The sequence below is a fragment of the Rhineura floridana genome, chromosome 17 (genome assembly GCF_030035675.1).
Source record: "Rhineura floridana isolate rRhiFlo1 chromosome 17, rRhiFlo1.hap2, whole genome shotgun sequence".
NCBI lineage: Eukaryota > Metazoa > Chordata > Lepidosauria > Squamata > Rhineuridae > Rhineura > Rhineura floridana.
The window spans coordinates 10,398,604-10,424,738 of record NC_084496.1 but is presented as its reverse complement, the minus strand read 5'-3'; the positions used below and the strand labels follow the sequence as shown (position 1 = coordinate 10,424,738).

Genomic DNA, 26,135 nt, shown 5'->3' with positions numbered 1-26,135 from the left:
ATCGGTATTGGGACCTGTACTTTTCAACTTGTTCATTAATGACCTAGAATTAGGAGTGAGCAGTGAGGTGGCCAAGTTTGCTGACAACACTAAATTGTTCAGGGTTGTTAAAACAAAAAGGGATTGCGAAGAGCTCCAAAAAGACCTCTCCAAACTGAGTGAATGGGCGGAAAAATGGCAAATGCAATTCAATATAAACAAGTGTAAAATTATGCATATTGGAGCAAAAAATCTTAATTTCACATATACGCTCATGGGGTCTGAACTGGCGGTGACCGACCAGGAGAGAGACCTCGGGGTTGTAGTGGACAGCACGATGAAAATGTCGACCCAGTGTGCGGCAGCTGTGAAAAAGGCAAATGCCATGCTAGGGATAATTAGGAAAGGTATTGAAAATAAAACAGCCGATATCATCATGCCGTTGTATAAATCTATGGTGCGGCCGCATTTGGAATACTGTGTACAGTTCTGGTCGCCTCATCTCAAAAAGGATATTATAGAGTTGGAAAAGGTTCTAAAGAGGGCAACCAGAATGATCAAGGGGATGGAGCGACTCCCTTACGAGGAAAGGTTGCAGCATTTGGGGCTTTTTAGTTTAGAGAAAAGGCAGGTCAGAGGAGACATGATAGAAGTGTATAAAATTATGCATGGCATTGAGAAAGTGGATAGAGAAAAGTTCTTCTCCCTCTCTCATAATACTAGAACTCGTGGACATTCAAAGAAGCTGAATGTTGGAAGATTCAGGACAGACAAAAGGAAGTACTTCTTTACTCAGCACATAGTTAAACTATGGAATTTGCTCCCACAAGATGCAGTAATGGCCACCAGCTTGGATGGCTTTAAAAGAAGATTAGACAAATTCATGGAGGACAGGGCTATCAATGGCTACTAGCCATGATGGCTGTGCTCTGCCACCCTAGTCAGAGGCAGCATGCTTCTGAAAACCAGTTGCCGGAAGCCTCAGGAGAGGAGAGTGTTCTTGCACTCAGGTCCTGCTTGCGGGCTTCCCCCAGGCACCTGGTTGGCCACTGTGAGAACAGGATGCTGGACTAGATGGGCCACTGGCCTGATCCAGCAGGCTCTTCTTATGTTCTTATAACATTTTACTCTTAAAAGAAATTGCCTTCTAGTGTGAATTGCAATGAAACAGTCTTTTCCTCAGTATTCCAGCACACTTTTGTTCCTTGCATTTACATTCTTTAAGGAAAAACAGTCTCTGGTTTGAAGGAAGTGCCAGTTCTGTATCAAAGGAAACAAACAGTGCTCTCTGGCTCGTGACCAGATAATCCAAAGCACTTAGGTATAAGGAATCAAAGGAAAACTGAGCTGAGGTTTGTAAAGGAAGCAGGATATCGTTGGGGGGTGGCAGAGAGGAGGGGACAGGCATCTTCTCACAAAAATTAGAGACTCATGCTTGAAAGATAGAATAAAACTACAACTGCCTAGGTTACCTTTAGACTTACAATAAAATGCACACACAATTCAGGGAAAACATACATTTCTGCTACAGCTTGGAGCACAATACCTTACATCCTACAGCGCCTCTTTAATATTTGTTAGTACAGATGCCATTACTGTTTATAACTCTCCCAACTTCACTAGATTTCTTGACAATTCAAGGGGCTTTTCTTCATTTTATTGTACCGTTCACCGTTTAACAAGAGACAACAAGCTTCACAAGGTGCTAAATATAAAAACATGGCAAAGCTGAATTCTATTAAGCAGCAGGAGCTGGAGGAAATCAGCTCAGCAGTGATCATGAATGGGATTCCTAAAGAGAAATTTCTAATTCTCTTCTCTCTGTTCGACCTTAACTTGTGAAACCCTTAAAAGGCAGGTTTCTACACCAGGCTTTGTGAACTGAAATGAAAAGAGCATTTACCTCCAAGATATCATTGGAATATTAATTTCTCTTCAAAAATTGGCACTGGAGAACAGCAAGGTGCCAAAGCCCTTTTTAAGATTTAAGACCATTGTTTTGCACAGATTAATTCCTCAATAATCTTTTCACACACACACAGCCCATCATATTTAAACCAGAACCAATTGCACATTTGCCTTCCCATTTCTCTCCCAAGCCATGAAACTGACCTTCCTTAAGACTTTTCTGGTTGTTCGTGTCAAGACATTCCTTTTCTTTCAATGATTCAATATCCCCAACAGGAAAAATCTCTGGGAAACCCTGTTGCTGCTTCTTAGAGCTATCGATCATGATGGGACTCCTTTAGAAAGGCAGCATCCAAGCACAGGAAAGAGACCAATTTGCAAACCAGCAGTATGCTGCTCCTTTCGCTCAGTGTAGCGATAATTGAGCAATTATGTCTTTAAAGCATTTGGAAGCAGCCATTACCCTTTACTTCCCAGCTTGACCTGAAAGTACACTCAAACGGCGCTTAACTCTCTCTGAGATAGGAAGACTGTGAGCCGATGTGGAGAGCTTCCAAATCCCACCTCCTTCCCCTGACAACCACTCCTCATCCCTCCCTTTTTCCAGCCACCCTCGCTTTCTCTGTACTTTGCATTCAATATGCAGTTTGATGGTCAGAATCATCTGACAAACACTGAGTCAAGCAGTTAAAAATAAATCTCAGCAGTTGTGGAAGGAGCAGCTTTTGGCGATACCTAAGATGACAAATTGGTACTGTGGTCTTTCCTTTTCTCTCTCTCTCTACAGCTACAGTCTGTGGAAACATTTTAACGCTGCATGGTATCTGTTTTGCATCGTGTCCTCAATCATCAAGAAGTTACCTGCAGCATCCGAAATAAAACAGGGTAGTGGAGAAATAACTAGAATTCTGTGTATGTGCTCATTTTTAAAGAAATGACTCTAACAACAATCAGTGTGTCCACAAAGGGAGTACCTTTCTGTCTGCTTTCTCTCCTGAATCACTTTAGACAGACTGGGATGAAGAAGGATTATTACGGGGGAGGGGGGAGAGAGATGTCTGAGGAGTCTGGCATTATTATCTAGAACAGAATCCAAGAACTGCTTCTTAGAATGGATAGAGGAAGCTGATTTCAAAGCAGCCTGGAAAGAAGCCTTCAGTGCTTTCAGCCAATGCACCAATCCAACCACTTTTCTAAACAGACATTCAAGAACAATAACAGGTAAGCATCCCCACTAACAGGATCTACATGGGAATTTATAACATTGTTATTACTTATTAGACTTGTTAGTCACCTGTTGCCTGAAAGACTCCCCAAGAACCACCTTGTGGAGCCAGCCATCCAGGTAGGAATGGAACCACCGCAATGTGGTGCCCCAATATCCAACTCAGACAGTCACTCCAGAAGGACACCATGATTTATGGTATCGAAAGCAACCGAGAGATCATGGAGGTTCAACAGAGTCACACTCTCTTGTCTCTCTCCCAACACAGGTCATCATACAGGGCAACCAAGGCAGTTTCCACACCAAAACCACACCTCAATCCCAATTGAAATGGATCTAGAAAATCTGTATGAAGAGAGAGGGAATATGTAGGAAGCTGGATAAGGCACTAGATGAAAAAGCAGGGAGCTGCTCCTGCACAGCCATTCATTTCAATGGGTCTTATGCCTGATGGATCATAGTCATACAGAGCTGAACAAAAGCCGGAACTGCTACAGCATGAACACCCAACTGAGTGACAATGAAGGGCTTAGGAAAGGAAGGATACATCCAAAAACAAGAGGGGGAGAAGGCATAACACTCCTGTCCAAAATCTGCTCATTATGAAAGAGCTCAGCTATCATCCCATATTTCCATACATCTATAAGGATTGGCTACATCTGAGCAAGACTGAAGTTGTGGGGAGGTGGGAAGGAGCATGCAACTTAAGAAAGAAGATATGGAAAAAGCACATGCTCAGGGTAGCAAGGCAGATGTAGGACCAGCAGTGGTGGGGCTAGGAATGGTGTTGGAAGTGGGGGAGGGTGTCTTTTTGAGGACAACTGCAGGAACCAGAGCTAGATGGTAAGATGAGGCAAAACCAGCTGAGACCAGAGAAGGGGAATTGGGGCTGGGACTTTGGCTGCCCATCTTTATGGTCTTGTTTCAACATGCTTCTCCAGCACTTGAGGGCCATCTCACTAGAAGGCTTGCTATTCTCCTCACTCCACAATAAACACACACTGCCATTGCTCTCGTCTCGTTTTTATTCCATGCAGCATTTGAATGTAGCAAACTTCAATTGCTTGCTTTGTACATCAATGCTTACCCTCATTAAATCACTCCAGAACACCTCCTCTTCCCCCACAAGTTTTTGATCTGCTATTCTCAATGCTAGCAGCCTTTTTATCTTTTCAATTAGTAACTGAAAGCAGCTCTTCAATGTCAACCTGCCAAAAGGAAAAAAGTTTTCCTTAATGGTCCCTGGAATCCTTTGGAGCAACCACAGCTGATTTTTGTGACCAAAGAAAATCATTTCTGCTCAAGCATCAGCTGATTTTGTGGCCTCCTTGGAAGCAATTCCTCTGCTGCTCTTGGTTACCAAATTCATTGTATGTGCTCCAGCAAAACCATGCAAGTTATTCATCCAACACAATCCAATTTAGCTAAGCCACAGGATTATCAGATACTTTAATCAACATATTCAAACTACCAAATTTAGAAAGAGAGCAGTCCCTCTTATGCAGCACGGTCTACTATACTTCTCACCCAACTAGCAGGGCCTCATTCACACAATACATTTATTCTGCTATTATTCCACTTTAAACAGTCATGGCTTCCCTCAAAGAATCCTAGGAAGGGTAGTTTGTTAAGGGTGCTGAGAGTTGTTAAGAGACCCCTATTCCCCATACAGACTTACAATTGTCAGAGTGGCTTAACAGTCAGTATGTCTTCCCAGAGAACTCTGGGAATTGTAGCTCTATGAGGGGAATGGGGGTGTCTTCTGACACCTCTCAGCATCCTTCACAAACTACACTTCCTAGGATTCTTTGGGGAAGCCATGATTGTTTAAAGTGGAATAACAATGGAATAAACGGGGTGTGAGTGTTGTCTAGATTGGAGAACCCGATAGCCCCAAATATATTCACTGGCCACAAAAACATCATAACCTATCTGAAAGTAATTTCTTTAAAAAAACCACACCAGTGTGACATCAAAATCTGGCTAAAAAGAAAACGGCAGGTTCCTCATTGAGGGAGCAATTTACCACTGTTGAGATAGCCCACACTTATTGCCAGCAAGAACCCACTGGAGGCAAACTGAAGATTATATTTCCACAACATATTGCATTAAACAAACTTTCAAAATGGCTGGGTAAAATATGTTAAATGAAGCCTGTCAGCGGAAAGTAAAGGAACCTGCATTTATGTAAATAAATAAATAAATCAGCAGTAAAAAAACATTTTAGGTGATACTAAATAATTAAAGCCTCTACTTTAAAAACAAAGTACATAGAAGATAGCTGATTTTTTTGCACTAATTGTATTTATTTATCAGTACTACCATAGTTCATAGCACATCATTAATTTACATGGCACTTTACAAATTAATGTAAGCCTAAAAGACAGGTCCCTGCCTCAGTGAGCCTGTAGTCTCTAATTGAAGACAATTAGGTAAGGTTTTAAAATATACTCAAAATTGGCATATTACACAAGATGAAGAAAAGGATGGTTTTTATACAGGAGTGCAGAAGATACCAAACAGCCTCAAAATTCTTGTGTTTTTCAGTAGCGAGGATTCAGCCATTACGCTTGTTGTTCCCAGCTGGCCATGGTGCAAATTGATACCTGCATAGCACCTAAATGGCCTCATTTGAATGTCTGATATCTCCTTCCCAAGTCCATCTAAAACAGGGGTTCTTCACTTGTGGTCTATGGACCCCTGGGTCCATGAACCGGGTGCAAAGAAAATCAATTCGCAATGCAATGAAATAAATTGTATTTATGGGGTCCATAGCTTTCATCAGATTCTCAAAGGGGTCTGTGACCCAAAAAAGGTTAAGAACTACTGATCTAAAGACTGTGACCAGACACAAACTCCATGGCTTCAACATCAGCACAGCCATTGTTCTGTTTTCCATCTAGCCTAATTAAGAATTCTGGAGAACTTAAAAGCTTGCTCACTGTGTTACGGTATTTTGGCATTGCCCTAATATGGCCTTTGGAACCTTTTACTAACACCTTCCTGGATTTTTGAAAGGTGCCAATGACCCATCTTGCCATCGTGCTCCTCTGTGTAGGGGCTGGGCATGTCCCAAGTGTGTCCAGTCCCAAAAGGTTGTGCCTGATTGGAGTATCCAGCTGCACTGTCAAGCCTTCCCCTGGTTCTCCCAGACTTCATAGGTTTCTCTATGAAAATGTGTCTCTTCTTAAATATCATAAAGGGACCTGTGCTATTCACATGCAAGCTGACCTATTGTTAGTTAGGTTACGTAGAATTTATTTCTCTTTGTTTCTTTCTATATACTGCAGCTTGCTAGTTTCCCCCTTTTTAACTCTTTATTCCCAACTTTATTCATTCTCCCCTTTAGTAATGTGTTGTCTGACAGCAAAAGATAATGTTTGTCAAGTATATGGTTTGAAATGATCTCATGCTTCCATCTAAATGGGATGAGATCAGTCTTTATGTTGTAGTAAATTTTCTTTCATGATGATCTTTTTTACTGTTCAAAACCACTAATATTTCCATAAATCAAGTTAGTTTTCCCACCACTTCAGTACAACTATTATTTTATTAAGCGTGAGAAGAAATAAGCCATACTGTTGAGAAGTGAGGACTAGCCAAAAATGGGCTTCCTGCCAACTGCAGTAAAAACAAACAATTCCCCAAGGACATATATCAAATTTAGCAGGGTCAATATATTCTTACATCAGAGTATTATACAAATTCACAAAGAAAAGGAAAAACAGGAATCTTGTTGGCCCACATATTTGAAAGAGACTCAGAGAACACTATGCATATGAAATGGAAATGGACTGCCTTAAAGTCATTTCTGACTTATGGCAACCCTATAAATAGAGTTTTCATGATAAGTGGTATTCAGAGGGGGTTTACCATTGCCTTAGTCTGAGGCTGAGAGGCAGTGACTGGCCCAAGGTCACCCAGTGAGCTTCATAGCTGTGTGGGGATTCGAACCCTGGTCTCCCACATCATAGTCCAACACCTTAACCGCTATACAACACTGGCTCTCATTATGCATATAGTACTTATTTTAAATAACTCATCTGTCATTGCTGAACAAAAAATGTATGTTTGTGTGTGTATCAAGCTTTTTGATAAGGAAACAACTAATTTTTTTCCTTTTTTGCCAGTCTCAATATTCCAAGAGAGAACATATTACATTATTGCAACTCCTTCAGGTGCTAGGGTATAAAGTATGTTGAGTTATGCAAAGGCGCTCCTGAAACATGGTAAGTTTAACTTTTTCAGCACAAAAAGCAATACTAAAAGTGTACATTTTGGTGCTACTTCAATTATGCAATTTTGTTCTATTTAAAGTCATCTAATACAGTGGTAAAGATCCTCTGTGGCACAGAGTGGTAAGCGGCGGTAACACAGCCGAAAGCTCTGCTCACGGCCGGAGTTCGATTCCAACGAAAGGAGGAAGTCGAATCTCCGGTAAAAGGGGTCGAGGTCCACTCAGACTTCCATCCATCCGTGGTTGGTAAAATGAGTACCCGGCATATGCTGGGGGGTAAAGAAAGGCCGGGGAAGGAACTGGCAATCGCACCCCATATATACGGTCTGCCTAGTAAACGTCGCGTCGCCCTAAGAGTCAGAAACGACTTGCACTACAAGTGCGGGGACACCTTTACCTTTTTTAATACGGGGGTTCCCAACCTGGGGGTCGGGAAGTCATCCCAGGGAGGTCGCAAAGAGAGGAATTATTCATTTATTTAAACAATTAATTGATGGCTGTTCTCTGCACCACCAACTTGTGAGCCTGCACTGCAAGTGCACGCCTCCGCCTCCGCCTCTCCTTCCTTCCTTCCTTCCTTCCAGCCAGCCAGTTCCTGCCACACAAAGAGCTAAGCAGCATGGCACATGAGCAAGACAAGGGGCCATATGGGCTTATTTAAGCTCCAGAGTCACTCTCCTCCCCCCTTTTTGTCAGCAGGAGTGAGGGAAGATAGATTGAGCTGATGTGCTCTGGCTGTAAAGAGAGAGACCTCAGGAGGGGGCTGCCTGCCAAAAAAAAAATATGCGACAGAGTCCTGGAGCATCCCCCCACAAATACACACCTGGGCACTCATTAAAAATTCACTGTATAGTTAACTTAAAGTACAATGTATACATGTCTACGCAGAAGTAAGCCTCTTCATATTTAATGGGGCTTCCTCCCAGGTAAATCAAATTGCAGTATTCAGACCAGATTCAGATTCTATTGAAGCTTTGAAACTATTCTGCTTTTTTTGGGGGGGGGGGGACATGGGGTTTTATAGTACAAAGATGCATCTTTCTGGTTAAAGGAAGTAAACACTTATGTCTTATAATACAAGGGTTTCAGCTGCAATCCTAACCAAGTCTACTCAAAAATAAGTTCTATAGAATTAAATGGAGCGTACTACGAAATAGGTGGGGTTAGGACTGCAGCCAGTCTCCTTTTGCAGCCATTTTAATTCTGCCTTCTATATCTTCACAACAGCCATATGATGCAGGTTAGACTGAGAGTTAGTGGCTGGCCCAAGACAGTAAGTGAGCAAAAAAAGGGTTAGTAAAGTAAGTTTTAAAATGTGAAATTGCACATGCTCAGTGTATTTTTGTTGCTGTTTATCAAGGCTTTGAGTGTGGTTTTTTTTTTTTTTTTTTTTCAATAATTTTTATTCAGATTTTCATAAAACATACAAGACAAAATCATAAAACATTCAAAGACAAAAAACAAAATCAAAAATAGTTAAACAAAAAGAAAAAAAGAAAAAAAAAAACAAAAATAAAAAATAAAGAGTAAAATATTGACTTCCCATTTGTCAAAGATCAAATCAGTTATAAGTCTATAATATATAACAATCCTGTCTCTTAAGTCATATTATAAAATCACTTTCCTCCAGTAGTTATCTTACTTAATCATCAAATCTCATAAACATTACTTTATTCTTTCCACAAAAAGTCAAAGAGAGGTTTCAATTCTTTAAGAAATATATCTATCAATTTTTTTTTTCCAGATAAGCATATCGATTAATCCATCTCATTACTAATTATGATAATCTTATTGTCATAACCATAGTCAAAATAAACATTTCAATTAATCCATCACATCAGAATCTGTTAGGTTCAATAATTTCAGTAGCCATTGTTCTATTATCTCTATTAGTTCCATTTTCCATCTTCCATCTTCAGTAGTCTTGTTAAGTCCAGTAATTTCAATATCCAATCTTCCATTATCAGTATTCCATAATAATCTTGCTGTCAAAGCCATAGTCATATAGTAAGAGTCTGATGGGGATTACCTCTATCCCAAATATTTTCTTGCCATCCATTCTGAATAAGTTGCTGAAATACTGCTGTAAAATCATATCTCTGTTCTTTTTTTCAAAATACACTGGGTCATCTCTTAAAAGTTTTTCCATTGTCACATGGCTGCAGTTAATTCCATAGATTTTCTCTATATTGGGCTCCATCACATCATTCCAGTCCAGAAGATTATCCATGCCATTGATAACTTTATCTCTAGAATCTTCATTCATTTCTTCAGAGATAACATTGAGTTCCAAACAATAGATTTTATTTCTAAAGTCCATAGACTCCAAATCTTGTTCCTGTTCCACGTTGGTTCCAATCTCCGGGATCTCCTCTCTCACAGGGACCCCTATTCCAGTCTCCAGGGTCACCTCTCTCACAGGGACCCCTGTTCCAATCTCCGGGGTCTCCTCTCTCACAGGGACCCCTTCCAGGGTCACCTCTCTCACAGGGACCCTTATATCTTTAATCTCCTGCTTCATTTTACTCAATTCAATTTTCATTATCTCAATCTCATCCATTATTTTCTGAAACATAGTTATTTCCAGATTTTCAGCCACTTTCTTAATTGCCATTTTAAAAGAAAAATATAGAAAAACCACTTCTTATTTCAGCAACAATTGGGTTAATACTCCAAACTTGGTGACATCACAGTATAAACAGAGCAGACAGCCTTATCTCTCCAATAGTTAAGTAAACAAAATGCAGTTCCCAGGATCGAAACAATTAATGGCAATCGTCAAGAAACAGATTCGTCAAAATAAAATAGACCAAAAAGAGAGTAGTCTCAAAACAGTATAATATTTTTCAAAATAAAAATCTGGAATAGAAATCCCTCTTCTGTGTATATCTTTAGAATGCAAATCCAGGACAGCTTTTTGCAACAAAAACAGAGATAAGCTATTAATTAGTGCGTAGCAGAGAGAAGTTACGGCTCCCCAGTGAGATGTCAAAAACCGATCAATCTGGCAAATCTCTTTTAAACAGCAACAATTTAAGTCAAGTAAAAGAAAAATATAGAAAGAAGGGTGCTTGCCTGTTAGTGCGTTCTCTCTTAGAAGATAAGATGAACGTTCGCTTTTCCAGATAGAGCTTGCTGTTGAAAATCCGTCCCACCTTCGTCGGCTGGACCTCGTCCCATAAATTAATGAGATCTGGTCGTCCCAACAAAAATAGGCTTTGAGGTTAATCTCTTCGTTTCTCCCTACCCGGGAGAAGTTTAATCAGTCAAAAAAAAAGAAAAAACTGACTGATATATCTGAATAAGCTTCTTTTGAGGCAGGAGCCCGTCTCAAAAGCAGGCACAGGCTAAGTCACCCTTCCCGGAAGTCGGCTTTGAGTGTGGTTTTTATATGGTTGTATATATTCATTTTATTTATTTATTTTTTAAAATGTTAAGTTGCCCAAATTTTTGTTGTTTTTACTTTTAACTTGCATGGTTTAGAGTTGGCTTTGGGGGATAGCGGGGGAGAGCTGTGCCTTTAACAACTGTGTGGCAAGCAGAAATAAAATAGAAATTAAATTGAACCTTTTCTAGTATGGAAATATAATTATGGGGAAAGCTTTACCTGTTGACATTCTGCTGTTGTTGTTGTTGTTGTTGTTATTGTCATATGGAGCTTCCTGAGCCAAGTGATGAAGATGAGGCCTTGTTGTATATAAATGGAACACTTAAAACCAGAGTCCAAATGCCCTGGCATCAACCAGTCTCTGCTCACCACTCTGGGTGGTTTACTTTTATCTTCTTTCTTTCATTTCCTTCAAAATTTGTTAAAAGTTGTTTATATTGCTGTAACCTGTCCTGGTACCTTCTGATGAATCATCATATTTGATTTTGTGATGAATAAAAAGTGACATTATTTAATGCTTCGTTATGTATTCTTTCAATTAACAGAGACTAAAATTACAACAATTAACATGTGGGGATTGTGAAAAATTTTGAGGTTACAAAAGGGGGTCCCATACTCAAAAGTTAGGAACCACTGATCTAATACAATAACCAGCTTCGTACTGACACACTGCTTTCATCTTTCTTCCCTCAAGATCATTAATGAGCAGCTAGATTTAATGTGCACTCTTCTGCAGAAACTACTGTTCCTACTAGCTATTTCTATCTGGGATGAGAGAAGAAATTACTCTGTTGTGTAACTACTCCCACCAACATGTTAAAACAGATACATTTAGGATACCTGGACATACTGTGAAATCTTTCAGCATTACTATCAATTCGTTTTAAGTCCAAATGAGCACTTCTGGCTTCATATTTTCTAGCACACCATGGTAAGCTATTTAACAGATATGCTATCTGAATGTATTAGAAAGCCTTGGCGCTCATGCAAGGGACGGTGGAAAAGATGTGCTACTTTATACATATGCTACAGTGTCCATACCCCTTCCCAGAAAGCAGCCGAGAAGCAATTTCTTATAACAAAGGTCACTATCTATAAATTAGCTAAAGGCATTTTTATCCCCATGGGATTACCACTAAGTCTTTGCCAGAACAATTTAAAGTGAAACAGGAAACACAAAAGAAATATTTCCAAAGTGAGTTTAAATAGCAAGAACAACATGAAGATGAGTGCAAAACTGCACCAGTGAGTGCTTGAATGACTTTTTAACATTCCAGCAGAGTTTTCAAAACTCACTCTTCTTCACCAAGCCCTTTTAGGGTGACTACACGTCAATAGCACCCACGTGGCAACTACTTTAAATTGCACTGCATAGCAGCTGCCATCTATTTATTTATTTAAAACTAAGTGGCAATTTGCTCGTTGTTAGGCCCATGCCTGCTCTGCAAAGCTGTACTGAAACTGCCCTGTAATAATATTCCCTGTTAGCAGGATGGGTGGGACTACAAGACTGAGACAAAAGCCTGGTTTGTACCTAACGCTATGCCAAACCAAAGCTAAGCGTGAACGAGCAAGCATATGGGGACTCAGAACAAAAATCTACTCCTGTGAAGGCCATTTCACTCCTTCCCGCCCTTCCCCTCGTCCTGCTGCCGCCGCCATACTACCCAGAGTTAAGTCACGGTTTGGTGCTATGTCAAACACAGCCTCATGACTTGTCTCCCCCTTAATGAGCCATGAATTGTAAGCAAAGAACAAATCATGGCTACAACTGATGGTTTGTTTGCAGCGAGACAAACCATGAGCCCAGACTCCATGGCTTAGCTTTGATAAGCTTGGCAACAGCAGGACATTAGAAACAATAAAGCTGCCATGATTTTTGCTCAGAGAACCTGCACGCTTGCTCATTTATGCTTAGCCATGGTTTGGTTTAGCATTTATGTTGTGAACTGTAACTTGGAAGCATGTGGTAAAAGCTTTACAGTTTTAAAGTGTCTGGGGCTTCTAAGAAGAAAATATATCTTGGCCTACCACTGTATTAACTCAATTGAAGAGTGGTTTCTAAAGGTTAGCAACAATTTTTCAGGCATTCTTTTCATTGCAGATGGGCTTTTTATGAACTGTTTAATAGCTTGGTTCCTCAAATAGTGTGAAATCCTGACAAGGAAATCGTAAGAAGGGGTTGAGTAAATCCAGTGTTTCTGAGGATAAGATGTGAACTTGAACAGCAACCCAGTTTATCAAGACCAGAGTCTAACTAGGTGCTTAAAGAGAAGGAAAGACCTGGGAACCGCCTCCTCATGAGGTAGTTGGTTCAAAGATTTTGTGTTGATATACAAAGCCCTGAACAACTTGGGTCTAGCATACTCTAAGGACCACTTGAATCCTTATATCTCAGCCTAATCACTGAGATTATCCAGAGGACCACTGTTAGTTGTCCCCCTTGCTGCAGAGGCCCACCTGGCTTCAGGCATTTAGTGTCACCATGCTGTGGAACACACTTCCGGCAGAGGTTTAACAGTCATGCTTGCTTTTGACTTTCAGGTATTGTGTGAAGACTTTTTTATACTAATAGGCCTATGCAGTTGTTTAAATGTCTCTTGAGTAGCCCAGTCATTTTTCATTATTGTTTTGTACAGCTTTTAAACATTTTATGTTGCTGTACATAGGATTTCCAGATCTCTGTTTTTTGTCCGGATACTCCAGTTTTTTGGGGCCCTCTCCAGGTCTCCGAGTGAGTCACCCCCAATCTCCAGACTCTTAACTTTCATTTTTTTAAAAAATTAAGTTTCTAGGTGGTCTGCTTCAAAAGATATACAGCAAAATGTCAGCCCCCCTCGCAACTTCTGTTAGAACTCGGCTGCTCTAATCCCCGCCCTTTCAGGGTTTTAGCCAATAAGTGAAGTCAGTGTTGTGACTGACAAGAGATTTGCTGACTTCCAGAGAATAGCTAGAACCCATGGCAAGTCATGAAAAGAAGCTTCCTTTTCCTGCTAGTCTGCACATCAGAAGTTGAGTGAGTGCGTAACTTTAAGCAGCAGCAAGATTGCATTTCTCTCTACAATATAGCAGAAATCTAGAACTGAAGATCACAAAGTAAACAATTTCAGTTATGATTACAATAAAAGTGTACATGCAGGTTTTTTTAATTACTTGCAAAAAAAGCATATTATACATTTTATCTTTCAAATAATTTTTGAACAGAAATTTGAAAAAGTGTACATGCTGCAGTTTATGATACCGTTATAAACTGTTATACTTTTCTAATTATGAGGAGTCAAACAACTTTACAGTTTCCTGGGCTGTTGAAGACGGCAGTTTATTTGTCTAATTCATAGCCTTCCCAATACAAAGCTTTAATTTTATTTACTCACTTTTCTTGGAGTAAAGCTGCAATGCTAATTCCACATACCTGGGAGTAAACCCCACTGAATTCACTTACTTTTGAGTAGACATGGTTAGGATTGTGCTGTAAATCAGTGGGACTTTTGAGTGAATATAGCAAAGGATTGTGTTGTAAATATTTCTCTTCCCCTCCAGTCCTTTTTTTAATCAATTAGGTAGGGCTTACTTAAGTGTCACTGCTTTTATTTGGTAGAAAACTAATAGTTTTTTTTTAAAAAAAATGTTCTGCAGTGACCAACTAGTTTTTGACAATAAACTATTATATGGGTGTATGGATTTTTACATCTCCAGTGTGTGTGTGTATATGGAATCTTTCCAACAACCCAGTGAGGTAGGGATGGAAACCAAGGCAGCTCACAACAAGAAATAAATCCATTTCAAATCAAATAACCATAAAACAAGTATAAACAGTTGCAAAACAGCTTAAAGCGGCACGATTTTACATTTTGGACTGGGCGAGTGAAGTTCCTTATCATTTAAGGTTGCAGTCCTGTGCACACTTCCCTGTTTGAGTAAGTCCCATTGGGACTTGCTTCTGAGTAAACATGTATAGGCTTGCACTAAAAATATCTTTATAGGTTGTGTAAATAATAAACATCTTTGACATTCATGCTTATATAAATATTTCTTCATACTATGTCTCGATGTGTATCTGATTTCACACTATGGTTGTACATTATTATATCCTCTGCATTTTAACTGTGCCCTTCTTCCTTGGGGTGGTCAGGGTCCCAATCTGTTATTTTCACTCTCAGGGGCAGATTAGCCTGAGAGACGGTGAGCAGCCCATGATCACAAAGTAAACTTTGTAGGTGATTTCCATTTATATGCAGGCAAAGTTTATGAACTAATGCAGACCCACATAATACATTTAAAGCATATCCAACTCTCATTTAAAGTGCATTATTTCCCCAAAAGGATTCCTGGGAAGTGTAGTTTCTCCTCACAGTTATAGTTCCCATCACCCTTAACAAGCTACAGTTTCCATGATTCTGTGGTGGCATTCATGTTTTTCAAATGTATGTTGAATGTGCTTTAAATGCATGGTGTGGATCTGCCCTAGGTATGCTGTGCATTCCATAGCGAACTGAAAAGAACAATTTTAAAAGATAGGGAAGGGCTGTAGCTCAATGGTAGGACACATGCTTTGTATGCAAAGTTCCAAAATTTAATCTCTGGAAAAGACTACTGCCTGGAATCCTGGAGAGCCAACGCTGGTCCATATCATCAGTACTGAGCTAGATAGTACCAAACGGCCTGACTCAGTATAAGGAAGATTCCTTTGTTCCTAAAAGAGGAAAGAGACCCAAGGGCCACACTGACTCTGAAATTTATTTGTGTATTGTACTTACAACATTTATATACCACTTTATTGTAAAAAAACTCAAAGCGGTTTACAGAAGGAATTAAAACAATTAAATTATTGGCAAAAACAGTTAAAAACAGGAATTTTAAAAGATTCAAAATAATAAAACCAACAAGTAAAAAACCGATGAAAAGGATAACAGCTTGTATATGCCTGGGTAGGTTTGCCTAAACAAAAAATGTTTTTAGCAGGTGCTGAAAAGAGTACAATGAAGACACCTGGGAGGCAGGCAGGGAGTTCCAAAGTATAGGTGCTGCCACACTAAAGGATTGATTTCCTACAAGAGCAGAAAAAGTACTATGTGGCACCCATAACATGGAAAGCACACCTTGAACTTGGCCTGGTAGCAAATGAGCAACCAGTGCAGATTTCAGAGCAGAGATATTATGTGCTGATAGGGTCTCACTCATGTCAGCAATCGTGCCACAGCATTCTGCACTAACTGGAGCCCCCGGGTCAGGTTGTGCTGCATGGGGATTTCTGTGACCTTGGCTGACTGGCTAGTTTTGGGTTTTGGTTAGGAACCCCGACTGGTTGCATGACACTGAGTTTTCTGCCTTACTCATAGGAATCTTGTTGTGGTTGGTATGGTATTGCATTTAGGAAATCATCACTGTCTTTGTTTTTCTATTTGCATTTCATTTACCTTTATCCTCGCTCCCTTACATCCATAGAAGCAACAACAGTGATTCCATGCGCTCAGCTCAGCCCCCTTACACCCACTGATGATGCACCTTGTAGTCTGCATGGTGGTTTGTTTCTTGCCCAATAATGGTAAAAGATTATTCACACACTGGGAAGTATGGCTTCAACTGTTGTTGTTCCCAAGCTACTGCCTGTGAAGGTAGACCAAACCATGTGTGTTTTCTCTGTCAATGATTATTCACTAGAATTGGATTTGCTGTCAAAGAGAGTTTATAGCATAGCACAGGGTTGGCAGGAAAGGGTAGAGAATCTTCTTGACTCTTACTCATTTCTCAAACCTCTTTCTGAAGTGAAGGGTCAAGTCTGTAAAGAAGTTTGGAGCAGCCACGTTAAAAGGTAGGCAGGGCATTCCAGGCAGGGGGTTGCCAATCCTGCTTGATATGGATATCTTTGCAGATGATCCCTTGTCAAGCCTTACAAACAGCACAGTCCTGACAGTATCTACTCAGAAGTAAGTTCTGTTGAGTTCTATGGGGCTTAGTCTCTTAATAAGTGTGTTTAGAATTGCAGTCTTTGGGGGCATCCATCTTTACTCTTGAGTACTCTCATCTAACATCTCCACTAGGCTCCTTCTTCCTACAATGGCCTTCTGGTGACTTGCCTGACCTGAGGGCACTTAAACCTTTCTTGCCAGAAGCAAGTAGGCTAGGTTAAATGTTCCCTACCCAGGCTCCCTAAGCATCTGAGAAGGAATGATCCTGTCCCTTCAACTGGACTTAAGAACACCCTCATTTAGCTAAGATTTCTATCTTCATTTTCAATCAGAGGAAAATTTTTGTTTGAGTGGTATGCTACAAGCAACTGTGGTTGATGCTTAACGACATCACTACGGCCTGCCCTGTGACATCACTAGGGCCCACTCCCATGACATCAATAGGACCTGCCCCTGAAATCTCAAGGTTTGGGATGCTTCTGACCTGGCAACCCTAGCTGTACACCACCGTGATGTTTTGCGAGAGGGTGATATAAGAGGGTGATTTACAAAGAAACAAGCTATAGGAAGATGGTCCCTTTAAACTCACTGCAAAAAATCAAAGTGAAACAAGAGGCAAGCAGCATCCAATGTTGATGTATGGCACCATTTCAAAATTTGCCCCAAGGTTCCATAATGCTCAAGACTAAGCTCATATTTTTGTTATTGTTATTATACTTCTATACTGCCATGCCTACAGAAAAGCTCAGAGTAACTTAGATGTGGCTGTCAACAATTTGTAATCCAGGGGGCTGACTTCAGGATCAACTCTGGGGGTTTTGTTTTTTGTTTTGCTGCTGCTGCTGCTGCTGCTGTATTCTGGCCTTCCTCCCAGTAGGATCCTGAAGGCCCACCAACTAGCGGTCCACCAATGTAGTGGCTCAACAGGGCAGGCATACACTATGACTTAAGAAACAGGTGTCTCTGGGCATATCCTCAGCCCAGAAATCTGTATCTATACCAAAAACAAGCTCACACATCCTTATACACAAAAATCCTCACGTGGTTTTCCCCCAAGCATTCTTTTTCAGCAATTTTATTTGGGGAGGAGAGGGGGAAGCTTTTCAATTGTTACTATTGGTAGATAATGGGGACTCAGAAACCCTTGCCAATCTATTACAAATCCAGAGACCTGCCACTAGATCCTGATCATCCTTCTGCCTACCCCTGCTATAATCAATCTGATCAAGTCGACACCTCCTTAGCTTCTATCAGACTAGTGGCTTCCATACCTGATGGCCTGGTTAACCACTATACCTGTACCTATTAGAAATATACAGTCACAATAATTAAAACAACATACAAGACTTTTTTGTAAAAAAAAAGTCAAACCCACAACCTCTCACTCCCAATCCACAAACCCCATCTGTACCAAGCTGACTATTTACAAATGGAACACCTCCATTAAAAATATTCTGCAATCCTCTGCAAAAAATGAAGGATTGGTTCAGGCAATCAAGAGCATACAACCTCACCTAGTCTCAAACATTACAATACAGTAATGTATTACAATACATTTACAGTACTGTAAAAAAACACTGAATGAAAAGTTACAAAAAAAACCACAATTATGACAGAATTTCCAAGGGAATAGTTTAAGGTCTCCATGGAAACAAGTTTTTTCCATGAGATTATCTCAATTGCTCTGTGCACAGGGAAGACTAACCAAGAAGGGTTATAATAAGGGACACACAGTTAATAACTTTGCACTGGCAGGACTGTCCAGCCCTAAATTATCCCCCAGAGACATCTAATCTCCTCTTCAAAAACTCTTCACAGAATAAGATGACCATTAGATACACTAATTAAATGAATTAGGAAGGCCAAGTTCTACCAGTGCTGGCTACAATTCAGGATAAGATTTTCCATTACAAGATCCTGTTTTCAGTTGAGAATAGATTTGTTGAATTTTAACTGTGGGGTGGAAGCCTTCTGTTGTGAAGGTCAATCTCAAAATGCTGTTGTCAATTGTGTCAGGAAAACATTTTAAGTTTTTCAAGGAATGAGAATATGTGAAAATATGTTTCAGTCTACTGTTAATACTAGAAGCCCCATCATCTTTTAAAGAAAAACTTAAGCACTGTGGGCAATCTGTCATGACGCTGGCTTTATAAGTTAGAATTGGGACCACTCAGACAAGCAGCATCAATAGTTCCCACAGCATTAATACATATATGGTTGACTTGCAAGCTGTATACAAAGACAAACACCACCATGTAAGGGCTCATCTGGGAAGATTTCAGCCCTGACCAATAGTCCAGGGCTAATTCTTGAATACTGTACAAAGTTTTAAAAACAAAGATGTGCACAAGCTGCAAATTGGGCACTAAACCAAAATTTAAACAATGGCTACTGTACAGGTACACAGGATTAGTTCCACTTAAAACATTTGATATTCTATGAATAAATTAATCCATTCAAAGCTATTCTCCATATTTCTGACCAAAAAGATCCATAAATCTCATGGCTACCACAGATTTCCTCAACCACTGCAATGAGGGGAGGCCATGCAATGGGGATATATATGCCGAACATGCCCCACAATGCAGTGAACAGGAAAATGCTTTACAGTATTACGAAACAACTCAGTGTGCCCAATGGAATTCCCACATGCATAAGGAGTCTTTGGATCAGGGGAAGAATATATAAAATTACAGTAATAAGATTCCATAGCACATCAATGAATGAATGCCATGAAAGCATTCAGGTTAAACAAAGAGTCAAAAAACCTACCTTGCCTGAGAGTCACTAGTCAGTATGTGGGAAAATCTGTACTGCAATTGACAATGTAATCCATAGACAGAAGCTTTCCTAATTATGAGCAAAAGGTGAATTATTTTGGATAAAGTGGTTTTTAGGGCATGGACAAGTTTTTCTTTTTTAACAATTATTTAAGGAATAAGGTCCTTTTTTAAAAAAAACAACCATGGTTTTTAATTTACCTTTTCAAAACAAGAGGATTTTCTAAAATAACGCCAACAGGACAGTTTGCTAAAGCATTTGGCACATTGGCAAACGAAATTATTCCTGCTCTAATGGAAACTCGGGTATTTAGCAGAAACTCTTTCTGTGGCTACTTGCTTACTATAAGATTGCCCGCATTTCAGCAATAGTTAAGCTTTTTTTCCCAATGCACAAATAGTTTTTGTATGGAAAAATGTTTTAAAGAAAAATGTTAAAACATATTTTCAAGATATAAAGGAAAAACTTTACAGTTTTCCAGTGAAAATGTAAGAAGAGTCAATTACTTACATGAGTGGTGCTAAACTCTCAGGGCATGTGGAATCTGTGATGCAAAAAAGTGTGGACAGCAGAAATAATAGAACCAAAAGTACTTCAAATGAAGGCAAATACATCACAATCCAATAAAGTGCTTTGAAAATATCAAGATGGTGAGATTTCAGAGAATGAGCACCCATTCAAAAGGGTTCCTCCAGACCCTTTAACAATGAAAGGAAGCAACAATCTTGTCTCTTCCCTCACAGAAATCTGCTCTCATGAAAAAGGGCATTCTTAGATGAGCCAATCAAATTTTCATCCAAGTTTGTGAGCCCTGAGACAGTCAGCATATTAGGATAAATGTTTATTTAACTCTTTTGCTTCTGTGCACAGAGACTAGGAGCTCAAAGGAAGAACTCATAGCAGTAAGCTGAAATGCTAATAGAAGGTGTCCTTAAGAGCTTTCTAGTCTTCTGCATCATCAACGCTCATCTTCCCCAACATCAGCTCTTAGGCAAATTTGATTCATTTTTATAATCAGAGGTGAGAGAAGTGTGAAGCCATATGAAAAAAAAATTGAATACCTCTTACCATGTAAACCCTATGAACAGAGTATCCAAAATGCAATGACAGATGCTATTGGAGGTCACTGATTCATAGGGTCGCCATAAGTTGCAATCGACTTGAAGGCATATAATAACAACCCATCCCGAAAGAGATCTGCCAGTGCAAGCCCAAAACGTTTTTATGTTTCAGTTATAAACTGCTAGAAACAAGGAAGCAGTTTAAATCAAACACTTTTTTTTAAAAAAACCTTGTGCTGAATTTCATCTCAAATTGAAAAAGGTGGCTTAAGCTAATCAGCTTATACATTTTCTCTGTGATATACTACTAAATTGCATATTGCATTTTTCCACATAGAATTTTTCTACAGGGATCAACTTGTTTGCCAAACTTAAATTACAATATTAGATGCTAACATTGATATAAGCCCTTCAATATAAGTATTAACAAACTAGGGGCTGCTGCCCCCGCCTAGACCTCACCCTAGAGCACCCAAGGCGACCCCTAGCAATCTCTCCATCCCATGCCATGCCACCCAATACCACTTCTCTCACTGCCATTGCCAGAGGCTCTGTCCCCCCACCCCCTCACCGACCCCACCCCACACGGGTTGCCAGAGGGCCCCCCCACGCACACTGGTTGCAGAAACTCTCCCCCTCCAAGGGTCTCCAAACCTCCCCCCACCCTCTCTGCAATGGTCTCCAAGCCTCCCTTACTCCCTCCGCAATGGTTTCCAAACCTCCCCCCTCCCCTTACCTTATGGCCTTGCTGCTGCTGCTCACTCACTCGCCTGCTAAGCTTTGGCCAGCTAGGTCTCGCCTGCTAGCCCCCCCTTCTCATTTTTGCTGCCACCACCATCGCAACCAAGGTTTTCCTCTTGTTGCCCTCCTCACCTATGTCACCCTACATGTGAACGTTGCAGCGCAGGCACATGCCCGCACAGAAGCATTCACAGGTAGTGTGACACAAAAATATAATATAGTAAGACATCTGTATTACACACCAAAGCCTTTGAGTACAATATCATTTCCTGTAGCTGTGTTAGGCTTTTGCAGTCTTTATGTCACCTTAAAGACTAATACATTGATTTGGACATATGTATGGACTACAGTCCACTCCATTAGATGCATGAAGTAGTATCCTGTTGTTGATGCTGCTGAGTAGTTGTTTTGGATTGGCCTTGTCACAGGTTTTGGATGGCAGACCTGTACTGGCTCACAGATGGACACCCCCCCCAAACCTAAAACAACTAATCACCAGCAAGAACAGCATACACAAACGGGATATGGAAAGAGAGACCAGGAAAATGCTAGACCCTGTGTAAAAGAATGGACAACAATCCAACATCAGAAATGGCAATATAGAAAAGTTTGCTGGGTAACATTTCAGGCTCCCAAGATACTCTGTAAGTAACCTTAAGGTGGCCAGCAAAGGAACTTCAAAGAGAGCCTGAAAGGGGATACTGCGGAATTACAATACACAAAGAGGTTCAGTGCCATCATTTGTGGATTGAACAGATTTTTATTACACTAAATGTGTAATTAAAATATAAAAACATTAATACGACGATAACAAATCAGATAACCCAAAATAAATCTTCAGATACAAATATAAAACAATCAACAGTAGAAGGACCAGGCACATAAAAAGGATCATTACGTGGCACCAAAAAGACACCTGTAAGTCAGCACCTAGTGAGTTCCTTTCAAAATGCACCCAAAACTGGGGTGGCACAGTACAATAGAGAAAGGTCTGGCACAAGTCACCACCTACCTCACATCAGAAAGCAGGGGAACTCAGACAAGGGCTTCCAATCTTAAAACTGACAGAATTAAGCAGCCAGTACTTCTAGTACCCAAGGTCCCAAACCATCTAGGCATTTAAAAGATAAGAATGAGTATCTTGAGTTGTGTCTGGAAATAGACCAGCAGCTAATGCAATTGTTTTAAGACTTGGTGGGATATTTTCCTCTTACAATGGTTTCATTCAGATGTTAAGCAGACTGGAAGACAAAGCAAAGCCTTGTGCCACACCATAGCATAACTGCCATGGGGCAAAAGAATAGTCTCCCAGCACCACCTTCTGAAAAAGGCCATTGAGATAGGACCAGGCACAGAATCACTGGATTTCATCTTCCCCAATTCCCAATCCTAACAGCTGCTTCAGAAGAATACCATGGCCCATGGTATCAAACAACACTGAAAAGTCCATGAAAATTAACAGGTCACAATCCCGCAAGTCCTTCTTCCAGCAAAGATTACTCATCAAGGCTGTTTCAGTGTTGAACCCCAGCCTGTAACTGGATAGAAATGAATCTAAATTATTGATATCCAAGACAGCCTGGAATAGCACACTTTACCTAGTTATTGCAGTCCTAAGAGTCCACAGAAGGTTTCTTTAGCAGAACAACTATAATCTAATTCTAATACGTGATGTATATTGGAATTGTGTGTTCTGTGGTGGCTGAAAAGTATGCAAGATGCTTCAAAAACCCACTATTCTCCAACTCCGCTAGTTGATGTGTTAGGGTTACATTCCACTCTGCATGAATTGCCACTGGTATGTCTGCTTATTATGCTGCTGCAATGACACAATCGCCAGAAGTCATCTGTGCAGAATGTGGTTGCATCATTTACATAAGATCTCTTGATTGTTATGTTCAAAGTTTTCTTTAAAGTTATTTAAAAGTTAAAGAATTTAAGAGAGATTACTCTGTTGCATCAAGGAAGGCTATTATCTCATCTAGAGATGGTGAAACTACAGGTCAAGAGACTGGAAAACTACAGAACTCAGTTCTCACAGATAAAATTATTCAGGACTGTTGAGAAATATACTTCTCAACTTTTGACCCATGCTTGAATTTGAAGATGTCAATATAAGAATCTTCCAACTTAACTTGGGGGGGAAATGAAATGGACTGCCTTAATTCAATTCCGACTTATGGGCCACCCTATGAATAGGGTTTTCATGGTAAGCAGTATTCAGAGGGAGTTTACCATTGCCTTCCTCTGAGGCTGAGTGACTTGCCCAAGGTCACCCAGTGAGCTTCATGGCTGTGTGGGGATTCAAACCCTGGTCTCCCAGGTCGTAGTCCAACACCTTAACCACTATACCACACTGGCTCTCCAACTGAAGTTAACAGGTACAAAATGCTATTGTTGCCACCATTATAGTGGTTTGTTTAAGAACTGTTTAATTTGTTTTGGAAGGGGATTGCATGTCAACAGGATATCGGGGAGGGTGGCTGTTGATGATTCCGTGAGCTACACTTCCTGGGGAGCAAAACCTTTCTCTCAGCAGGACTGAGAGGAAGCAGGCAGGGCCAGCCAAGGTAGTAAGAGTGAATCTGACAAGCTGATCAATTTAAAGTTTTTATTAAGATGTTTTGCAGATCTTGCTCAAACCAACCAGCTTATCGATTTACCTTCTTCCTATCACCTGGACTGGTTATATTCTCCTTCTAGCCACCAAATGAAAACATTAGAGGTTTCATGTGGACAATATATGTGGCCTAAAAGCATCCTTACATCACTTGGGTAGCATGAGAACAACTAAAGGGAACAGTTAGGCACTTCTGTTAAATATGTGGATGTGCCCTAAAAAGGCACTTGACTCAACCGCCAGAGGAAAAGTACTCATAGCTATGGATAGGAGCCAGTGCCGCTTTGAAAGCATTCTGTTGACCAATAGGCAGTATCAATTCAAGTTCGTTCTTTGTCCACTATTTGCTACTTTTGTCAGTCTGATTTTTTTCTCCCAAAAATATTAATATTGATCTTTTGAAAGGAAAAGAAAGCAGCTTTGCCATTGCTGCCTCTGCTATGTTTGAAGCTGACCGGTTTTCACGTTAGCAAGCAGAGACCAGCTGTTTTCCTTTTGGCAACTAAGGGAGAAAACAGCTTTCAGCACCCTCCCCCCTGTAAGCCTAGTCCTTAACGTGGGAGAGACTCTCTAGGGCTAGGTTTGCCTTTTAATCTCTATTATAGGCTTGGCTTGCTCCCTCCCACTTGGAACTTAGATTATTCGAGTGTGTGTGTGGGACGGGGGGGGGAGAGAGAGAGAGAGAGAGAGAGCTGTACTCCGAGTAAAATCAATAAAAGAATAATATATCTGAGGGAATATTTGAGGGAAGAAATCCAGTGTCGGGGGAAAAGCACTGCAGTTTAGAGCAAACAGGATAGCTCCTCAAAGATGGAGAATAGGCAGACCACTGAAAACTTCAGTGCTAAATCCAAATTCAGCTGAATTCTTACCTACCCCTACTTATAAATATTAAAAATGTATGAGGATATCCTGTTCTTATATCAGTCTGATCACTAGAAACCAGAAGTATCCATAGTTCAAAAGTTGTAGCATTTTGTTTTGTAAAGAAAGCAGTCATTGCTGTAACACTGTTTCAAAGTTCTACTTATGATAGCTTTGAAGTATTTAGCAAGACAAGCAAACATGTGGATTTAATTGCTGGAGAAATGTCTCCTGCATTTTCAAGAAGAAATTCATTGCAATTGTAAAATAATTTAAAAAGAAGTGGATAAAATTTTTATATAGACCAGCATTATACAATAGGTCACTAACATGGTACAGCAAACATGGTAATAATAATAATAATAATAATAATTTAATTTTTGTGTCGCCTATCTGGCCGAAGTCATTCTAGGCGACGTACACAATTAAATTCCAGTAAAATTACAATTTAAAATACAGAGCAAATACAATACAGCATCACAAAACAGTGTATAAACAACGGGCATTCAGTAATATTGATAAAGATTAGCCCACCCCGGAGGTCCCGAAGGCCTGTTCAAAAAGCAAACAGGAAGGTGACATAGGAATTTTGAAAAATATGTCTGTTCTAACAAGGGTCCTTTCAGATGAGTCAATACAACTGACCCTTTGAAGTTTGCTTTAAAGCATTGTACCGAATGAAGAAAGCTGTAATCAAAACACACATTTAACAGTCACCTGATAATTAAAATTTCCATATTCTCATACAAGCCAATAAGAAGTCTTTCAGCTGATTTTGGCAGCTGCCAGATAAGGCCCTAGATTATGAAGACCTCATTGAAATTGTTACCATTGTTCCTAGATTTAATTACGGCTTTTCTCCTGGAAGAATTACAAGCATTATTTCTAAATGCAAATGTACCAAATAAATATGGATGTTTAAACAAGCAAGCTTAAACATGTAAGGCATGCTAGAAGTTTATTTTATGTTAAAGAGACTATATTATCCTAGCATTATACAGTCCCATTTGGACTGCAATGGTGGTGATACGCAATCACAATGGCCTGGTTCACACTTCACATTAAGCCATAGTTGAAAACAAACTATGGTTTAATGTCAACAAGCATCATGCTAATGCATGCTGCTCAAAGACTCCTGCAGCACTCCTCTCTCGCTCCTGCTGCGCTGCAGACAAAATAAGCCACATGAAAACTAGTTTTGCTATTCTCTTTAACATCACATTTCCCACAGGTCTATAAATAATTTACCTTCACACGGTCAGACTCTAGCCTCAAGAAACATCAGGGCTAGATATACATGAAACAGCCTCTTAAAACTCTCAAGAAATACTGTATAGGAAATGATGCATCCACTGTTATCTCAACTATTCCTGTCTGCCTAGAACTTTGGGAGTATGGCTAGCCTCAATTTCAAGTATCAAT

The 26,135-nt window shown here is 40.1% G+C and overlaps 1 protein-coding gene across 20 annotated transcripts in view; it reads right to left on the bottom strand.

Moving 5' to 3' along the window:
* The window catches only part of MRTFB (myocardin related transcription factor B), a 146,898-nt gene that overhangs the window by 76,607 nt on the left and 44,156 nt on the right, over positions 1-26,135 (bottom strand). For 2 of the 20 annotated variants that reach the window (XM_061599916.1, XM_061599917.1), the window contains exon 1: positions 2,092-2,361. The exons of 17 other annotated variants lie outside the window; for them this stretch is intronic. In XM_061599916.1, the coding sequence (XP_061455900.1) occupies positions 2,092-2,212 (121 nt within the window). In that variant the 5' untranslated portion in view covers positions 2,213-2,361. Of the gene's footprint in view, positions 1-2,091; positions 2,362-19,937; positions 20,011-26,135 lie in introns of those variants that run through there. One more of the 20 variants, XM_061599920.1, reaches the window with a different exon arrangement.